Source organism: Mirounga leonina, unplaced genomic scaffold, assembly GCF_011800145.1.
Source record: "Mirounga leonina isolate KUSES-001 unplaced genomic scaffold, KU_Mleo_1.0 Mir_166, whole genome shotgun sequence".
NCBI classification, from domain to species: domain Eukaryota; kingdom Metazoa; phylum Chordata; class Mammalia; order Carnivora; family Phocidae; genus Mirounga; species Mirounga leonina.
The window spans coordinates 32,251,728-32,260,215 of NW_023270418.1; the positions used below are offsets into that span (position 1 = coordinate 32,251,728).

The 8,488-nt window shown below is 53.5% G+C and overlaps 1 protein-coding gene across 1 annotated transcript; it reads right to left on the minus strand.

The window, feature by feature from the left end:
- Positions 1-403: 403 nt before the first annotated feature.
- ZDHHC24 (zinc finger DHHC-type containing 24) lies at positions 404-8,151 on the minus strand. Its single transcript, XM_035013335.1, has 3 exons — positions 7,801-8,151; positions 6,226-6,503; positions 404-2,830 (listed from the first exon to the last, which is right to left on the minus strand). The coding sequence occupies exons 1-3, from the start codon at positions 8,079-8,081 to the stop codon at positions 2,535-2,537; spliced, it is 855 nt and encodes a 284-aa protein (XP_034869226.1). The 5' UTR covers positions 8,082-8,151; the 3' UTR covers positions 404-2,534.
- Positions 8,152-8,488: the final 337 nt, after the last annotated feature.

The following is an 8,488-nucleotide window of genomic DNA, read 5'->3' on the forward strand; positions in this document are numbered from 1 at the left end:
CGAATGTCAATTTCAGCTCAGGTCATGATCTTAGGGTCGTGAAATTGAGTCCTGCATTGGGCTCCATCCTGAGCATGGAGACTGCTTAGGATTCTCTCTCTCCCTCTGCCCCTCCCCTCCCCCCACTCGTGCACGCTCTCTCTAAAAAAAATAAATAATAATAATAAATCTAGGGGCGCCTGGGTGGCTCAGTTGGTTAAGCGGCTGCCTTCGGCTCAGGTCATGATTCCAGGGCCCTGGGATCAAGCCCCGCATTGGGCTCCCTGCTCAGCAGGAAGCCTGCTTCTCCCTCTCCCACTTCCCCTGCTTGTATTCCCTCTCTCTCTCTGTCAATTAAATAAATAAATAAAATCCTTAAATAATAATAATAATAATAATAAATCTAACCAAAAAAGGCATGATCTTTATGAGAAAAAGTATATAACTTTATTGAAAACATTTAATGGACACGCCATGTTCATGAACTGAAAAATGCAATTTCAGTTTCATATGGATGTTGATCTTTAGATTCAGTTGGGTTTCATTCACAATCTCAAAGGTATTTTTTACTGGTGGAACTTGACAAGTGGATTCTAAAATTTATATGAAAGAGCAAGGACCAAGAATAGATCTTAGGGAGTCCTACAATAGGGGTGACAGTGGAAAAATAAGTTGTGGTATAGTCAATGGCGCACTATACAGCAAGGAGAAGGAATGGAATGCCCTACAGCTCTACACGTTCATCTGGATAAATCTCAGAAACATAATACTGAGTGAAAAGGCAAGTCACAGAAGAAAAAACACAGTATGATTCCATTTATATAAAATTCAAAAACATGCAAAACCAATACAAACCTAGGTAATATGATTACAAGGCAAAGCAAGGGAATGATTCAGACAGTACAGTGTTTTCTCCACCGGGGAGGGGCACAGTGGGGACTTCAAAGGAAATGGTATCCGTTTCTTAAATGGGGGGAAGGAGGGAATTTATTTTCTAAATATTTTCTTGCATCTCCTTACTATTTAATAAAAACAACAGAAAGCGGAGGAGACAAGAAGTCGGCCCATGCTTCCGTACAGCACAAAATGCCAGGCACACCACTTTCCTAACCATTAAGAACTAGCAGTTGAACGTGCCATTTGGGAAAACAAAGAAGTCCTAGCAGCTCAAAGGTTTGTGGGTATGGGCAGGGCCTCTCAGAAGGATGGGCTTCTCTGAGCGTTCCTGGGTGACAAGCCTGCCATGTCCTTGGATGACATCTCCACCACCCAAGGCAGCATCTGTAGACTTCTTCACTTAACCCCATTTTTGGTCCAGCCCCTCACCCCAACCCTCCCCTGAGACCCAAAGCTTCTTCGAATAGCCCCCATCTGTACCTCAGAGGGGTAGCTGCTTGGCTGCAAGGGGGCCCCGGGGTGGGGGGAAGGGGCAATTAGCTGCTCCTCATACAGACTTTGGGTCAGTCCCTACTGTCAGTCCCAAACCCTGCCTTCCATGGTGCCAGGAGAGTTCCTGAGCCTCTCCAGGGCCCTGGGGGCGGGGGGGGGGGGGGCAGTTTGGCTGCCTCTTGGTCCCTCCCTCTAGGAATTAACTTCTAATTCTCTGCTAAGAGAGGAAATGAGCCCCCATCCACTTCCCATCTTTCAGAATGTCATCAGGCTCTTTGATCTATTCCTGTCTCCTTTCTATTTTCTTTGTCCTTGTAAATTTGTATCTGTTTTATGTCTTTACTATCATTTTAGATTTTAAAAGGAAACAGAGGTAAACCCATGTATTTAAACCTGCTACATTTAACTGGAAGTCTGTTTACCATATTTAAATAAAAATGTTTAACAGGTAGCTTCTGAAGAAGCTGATGCTTGAACATCCACCTGATTTCTCTGCCTCGATTTTGCTACTCACTTTCCTTAGCTGTGCAAGGGTGAAGGAGAAAGCACAAAGATCTGGGTTCAAATCCTGACTCCTCCATTCACTGCCCCATGATCTTCTCACATCAACCGTCATGATTGCTGCCCCTGGTACCAGAGTAGCCAGAGGGAGGCACAGTGAGTGTTATGGAGAGGCTTCTAAACATAAAGCACTGAACCTGGGAAAGAATGTTGGATTCTCGTTCCCTGGATCACCACACGCCACCTTGGTCTGCTGGTGCCTCAGCCCCCCACACCAAAGCCACAGGAAGAGCCCTGGTCCCTTAAGCCCTCAGGCATTCTGTGGTTCCCATGCGTGGCAATCAGAGGAAACCAGAAACAGCAGCCTGGGCAACAGCGAGGGACCAGAAACCCAGAAAGATGGACAGAGTCCAAGAACCAAGTGGGCGCTTTATTAACCCAGCAAAGGGGTGACTAGGCTGGCCAAGCAGCCCCTTACCAACTGTCCACTCTACTCGGGGGGCCAACAGAGGCAGAGTTGCAGGACCCAAGCCCTGGACACTGGAGTCCAGGCTGGGCAGGGGCAAGGCCAAGGACGGGACGGGAGGCTGGGGATGGGCCCGAAAGGAGTTAGGAGCCCCCTTTCCTGCTACCCTCTCCCTGAACAGCTCCGGCTCCTTCTGGAGTCAGGAAGCCACGAGGCCCGCATCAGCTGCGGTCTGGAAGGTGATCCCATCCCCAGGCAATGGGGAGGCCAGGAAGGGCCAGAGCCAGACGAGGACCCAGCGGGGCCCCAGGGCCGCCTGCAAGTTGTGGCAAGGGCCCAGGTCATAAGAGTGCTGGCCCCGAGCCCACTCCCATGTGGTCTGGCCCCTCAGCAGCAGCATCCCATGGAAGAGCAGCCCGGCCCCGCACAACAGTGCACCTGCCACACACGTGTCGGTCACAAAGGCCAGGGCAAACTGAGCCAGAGACACTCTGCCTGCAAGAAGAAAGCAAGAGGGTCAGGGGGCAGCCGTGGGCTCAGCCCTCCCAAAGCTCAGCTCCCGCCCTCCTTCCACTCCCTACCCTCCACCACGAAGCAGGGCTCATTTCCTCTGCTCAGTAAACGCTGAGTGGCTACTCCCGGGCCAGCCCACGCCGGTGACCTGGGCAGACGCAGCCCTCTGCCCAACATCCGACTTGCATTCACCACAAACTTGTGAGCACCTCCCACGTGCCAGACGCGGTGGCAGGCACCAGGATGAACGGTGGACACCAGCTCTGACCCCAGGGAGCTCACAGACAAGTCGTTAAGAGATGACTTCTCAGTTACTTAATTACGGATGTGATGTGTGTTACAATGGGAAAGTACAGCACCTTCTGGCCCACAGTAGCTAGTAAGTATCTGCTGAACTAATGAACTACAGGATGTTATGAAACATTCTGCTCAGTCAAAGAAGCCAGACATAAAGGGCACATAGATGATGTCATTTCTGTGAAATGTCCCAAACAGGCAAATCCATACAGACAGTAGATGAGTGGTTACCAGGAGCTGGGGGCCTCAGGGAGGAGTAGGAAGTGACTGCTCAATGGGTATAATAGGGTTTCTTTTTGGGGTGATGAGAATGTTCTGGAATTAGTGGTGATGGTTGCACCACATTGTGAAGGTACTAAATGCCACTGAATGATATACTAGGAAGTGGTTAAAATGATGAATTTCGGGGCACCTGGGTGGCTCAGTTGGTTAAGCGACTGCCTTCAGCTCAGGTCATGATCCTGGAGTCCCAGGATCAAGTCCCGCATCGGGCTCCCTGCTCGGCGGGGAGTCTGCTTCTCCCTCTGACCCTCCTCCCTCTCATGCTCTCTGTCTCTTATCCTCTCTGTCTCAAATAAATAAATAAATAAAAAATCTTAAAAAAAAAAAATGATGAATTTCATGTTATATGAATTCTACTTCATTAAAAAAGAGAGGCTATGTGGGGAAATGCTAAGCTGACTTATTAGGAGGCTAAAGGAAGTGGATTTCATCTGCTTTAATTAAGTACATCTTGGGTGGCATCTGAAGGAGGTATTTGGTAGGTGAAGAGGGGAGAAAACATTCTGTTTGAAGGTCCTGAGGCAGGATGGAGAGATGCCTGTGAGACGAGTATGTGGATGGTTCTGGAAGCTCAGGAGAGAAGCCCAGGCCCAACATGCAGATCTGCAGGTGGTTGGCAGTTCTAAGACCCGCCAGACTGTAGAGTGGGATGGGAGCGGCGCCATGCCCTCAGCATCAGGAAACCAGGTCCTTTGGGACCCGATCAAGAAAAGAGAGGGAAACCAAAAATTTAGGAGGAAACCCTGCAGTAAGAGTTGTTGGAGACGCCCAGGGTACAGCCTTTCCAGGAGGTTGAAGGCCAGCAGTATTAATGAGGCAGAAAGGTCTCGTGAAGCAAAGAGAACTCAAAAGGGTCCTCTGGGCTTTGTGGTGACCGAGGCATTCTCAGGAAGGGGAGGGGGGACAGAAGCCAGTTTGGAGCAGGTACAGGAGTGAGTGGGAGGTGAGGAAAAGCAGCCTATGAGCCCAGGTAAGTCCTTCAAGAAGCTTGGCTGCTAAGAGAAGAGCCAAGAGGCAAGAGATAGGGAGGAGGAGGATGTGGGGTGAAGAGAGGGTTTGTACAGGTGGGAAAAGCCGAAGAAAGCCAGTGGAGGGGGGACTGGGTCAGCAGGAGGAGAAGCAGGCCATAGTGAGGCTTCCAAGCAGGGAGAAAGGGCCAGACACCAGGAGAAGCTGGGGGCAGTCAGCCTGGCTTCCGGATCTGAGGATGAGACAATTCTGGATGTACCAACTGACATCTCATTTTCTGTGATGGATTTCAAGGGAGGTGGAAGCTTGGAGAACAGGAGAGTGGGAAGGATGGAGCTGCAGTCATTCGGGGGGAGCAAGCTTATGAGAAACCAGGATGGCCACCCATGACTGAAGGCCTGTTGCGGTCAGCAGCGCCATGAATGTGGCATGGGACCAACTGCCACCAAGTACCAGCTCTCAGCGACCAGCGGCAGACTCAGAGAAGACAGGAAGGCACCGTGGAAGACAGAGCCAAGAGGGTTGAGATGTTGGCAGGAGAATGGTGGAAATGAGGATTCTAAGCTGGATGTGGGGGCAGTGAAGAGGGAAAGTGTTGACGGAAAGGTGAGGGCAGGAGCTCATGGAGTAGAAGTGTGAGAGCTGGCTAGGAGAGGAGGTGGGGAGCAGACGGAGAGGGGTGAATGGCTCATGGCGTGATTTGGGAGGTGACACGCTTTGGCTTCTGACAAGGTGTAGGGTGGATGTGGGAGTAAGTAAAGGAAGTCAAATGGAGAGAAGGTCAAAAGCTGACCAACTGGGCACTGAGAGGGCCATTAGCCCGGACTTCCAGATGCCCACGATTTCAGCAGGGCCCAGCGCTTGAGAAGGCAATGGCTGCAGAGGGGCGGGGTGCAGGGAGGTGCGGCTGGAGGGCTTGTGTCTCAGTGGAAACAGGGTCATCAAGGACGCAGAGGAGGGCTGCTCAGGGAGCCAGTGTGGTCAGAGCGAGACAGTGACAAGCCCACTGGGCCTCCCAAGGCCATTCCCCCGCCCACCCCTCCGGGCTGTAGGGACAGAGCTGGGCTTGGATAGGACGAGACACAGCTACTACTCAGAGTACTCAGAGAGTTTAGTAACTGCAGGACAAGGTTACAGAGGGACCATGGAGGGGTCAGGAGGAAGGGGTCAGGGGAGAGAAGGCATTTCAGGCGGAGACAACAAAGAGTATAAAAAACAGTGGGGCTTTTATCTCAGGGAGGGGAGGGTGTCAGAAGAAAGAGGAATAAATGTGTCATCCAGAACATGGCCTCTCGGTCAGCCTCCTGATCCATGTCTTCCCCTCCCAGCTTCCAAAGACGGGAACTTCCCTCTGCCTATAGCTTTCAATGGCTCCCTACTGTCCAGTCAAGTCAGGGCTCTCTCCTCACACCAGCATTCAGGGAGGGTCTCCACCATCCAGTCTGAACCTACTCCTTGCCCAACCTACTCCTTGCCCAACCAGAACTCTTTGTTCTGTCTGCAACGCTCACTTAGAATGCACCCCCATTTAGAATGCTCCCTCCCCATCCCAACCACCCCCCCCCAACTCCCACCAGTCCTTCCTTCTCTGCCAACACCTAGAATCCTTGCCTGATTCTCCTAGCCAGAACTCTGTACCTGGGTCAAGGCCCAGTATTTTACTGTACTGCACACCCAGTTGAATCTCAGGCTGCCCTCACCCCCCATAAATGACATTGGAACTGGGATCCCCGGACATCACCAGGAGAACCAGCGGGAAATCCCACCCCCCACCAGAATGGCCCACTGCAAGGGCCTCTGCCTCTGTGGACGCCTCCCAAGCTCCCCACCTGTGAGCAGCATGAGCCAGGGCAGCAGGAGGAGGGCGGCGGTGTGGAGGGGCGCGTGGGCTCGCAGGAGGGCTGACAGGGCAGGGCCCAGCAGCACAGAGACATGCAGCAGGACGCCCGCAGCATGAAGCAGCAGGCACAGGAAGGGCCGGTAGTTGCGGAACCCCACACAGCGGCCCAGAAGGCGGCAGTGGTGATCCCGGCGCAGGATGCAGACGCGGCAGGAGGAGCAATGCCCACTGCGGGGCGGCACCTGGCTTTGGCACTGGTAGCAGTAACTGCAGGGAAGGAACCACAGCGTCAGTTCTGCCACCAGCTCTGAGGGCCCCCTACCATGCCCGGTCGGCCTCTGAGCCCATCCTGGGGAAGCAGGCACAGCCACTGCCCTCAGTAAGCCTCAGCTCCATCATACAGAAATGCAGGCCGAACACCCCTGCCTGGGCCCTTCCAGTTCTAGCACTGCGGGTCCGAGGGCTCTTGCAGCTCAGACATCCCAGTCCTAAGGCCTTTCTCTGGCCTCTAACATCCAGGGGCAAACTTCTCACTTCCTCCGCGGTCACCACATTGGTCCCAATCACCATGCACTCTCCCCAGGATTCCTGCTTGAGACTCTTAACGACTCTCCCTGATTGATTCCAGCTTTGGTTCCTTCTGGTTATGGTCTCACCCCAGCAGCCAGGCTGATCCTTAAAAATCTAAGTCAAGGGGCGCCTGGGTGGCTCAGTCGGTTGAGCGACTGCCTTTGGCTCGGGTCATGATCCTGGAGTCCCAGGATTGAGTCCCATGTCCGCCTCCCTGCTCAGCAGGAAGCCTGCCTCTCCCTCTGACCCTCCCCCCTTCTCATGCCCTCTCTCTCTCAAATAAATAAAATTAAAAAAAAAAATCTAAGTCAAAACCCTACAATGGCTGTCCATCTCACTGCCAGTAAAAAGCTAAACCTTCAATGTCCCACAAGGTCTTTCTATCTCTACCCTCTCTCTCCTCCCTCTCTCACTCCACACCAGCCACACTGGCCTTCTTGCTGTTCCTGAACATGCAAGGCACATAACTGCCTCAGTCTTTGCACTGTCGTCCCCTCTACCTGGAACACTCTCCGCCAGATTCCCACATGGCTAACTCCCCCACATCCTTAAAGTCTTTGCTCAAATGCCTACCTTGACTACCCTATTTAAAACTGCAACCTGCACACCCTTTACCCTGCTCTACTTTTTGTTTCCATACCAACATCTTCTAACACTTTATATAATTTCCTTATTTATTATGCCTGTAGCTTATCATCTGCCTCCTCCCCCACTGAAATCAGCTCCAGGAGGTCAGGAATCTATTTTATTGAACCTTCAGTGGCCGGAACAGTACCTTGCACATAGTAGGTGCTCATTAAATATTTGTAAGTGAATGAATATTTCTTCTGGATCTACCATCCCAGGCTGTAAAAGAGTGTTCTGGCTCTAACAAGCGGATCCTATTGTAATCTGGTTCTAATATCTTCTGGTTCTAGGGCACCTCCCCCTGTCCAAGGCTCCTGCTTTCCCCCCCCAGCCCCGCGCCAGCCCCCAGATCCCGCGCCCCACTCACGCCCAGCCCTGGCCCAGACCGCGGCCGGCCAGCATCACGCCTCGGATGCTGGGGTCCGAGCGCAGGAAGAGCCCCACGTTGCCCAGCAGGTTGAGCAGCTGGAAGGCGGCCAGCACTAGGTGCAAGGCCCGAGCCAGGGGTCCCAGCGGGGGCGGCCCGGGACCCAGAACCAGCACATAGGCCAGCTCCAGGCCCACAGCCGCGGCCCACAGCGCAGTGAGCACGAGAGGCAGCCGCGCGGGCGTCCCCTCCGCGCTCCCCACCGCCCAGAGCTGCCCCATGGCCTGGACCCACCGGCTGTCGGATCCCGAGTACCCCTCCGCTTCCGTATTGGGGCGGGGATAGTGGCAGACGGATGCCTGCTACGACCAATAGAAGCTCCGAAGGGAGTTTCGAGTCACCGGGAGCTGCCGGCAGATGCAGGCATGTGATTGGACGGCCGCATGAGCCACGGAGAAGCTTGGAATCCCGTTGGCGCTAGAGCCGGGGAGGGCAGCACGTTATAGCCACGCCCAGCCGCGGAGCCCCGCCCCCCGCAGAAGCCCCGCCCTCTGGTCTCGCTGGCGGGTTTGGAGGATTGAGTTGCAGTCTTCGGTGGCGTCGGGGTTTCCCGGCTCAGCACATTCCCCCTCAGCCCCCAGCCGCCCCGATATTAATAGCCCTGCATCGCCTCATCCAGCTGGCCTGG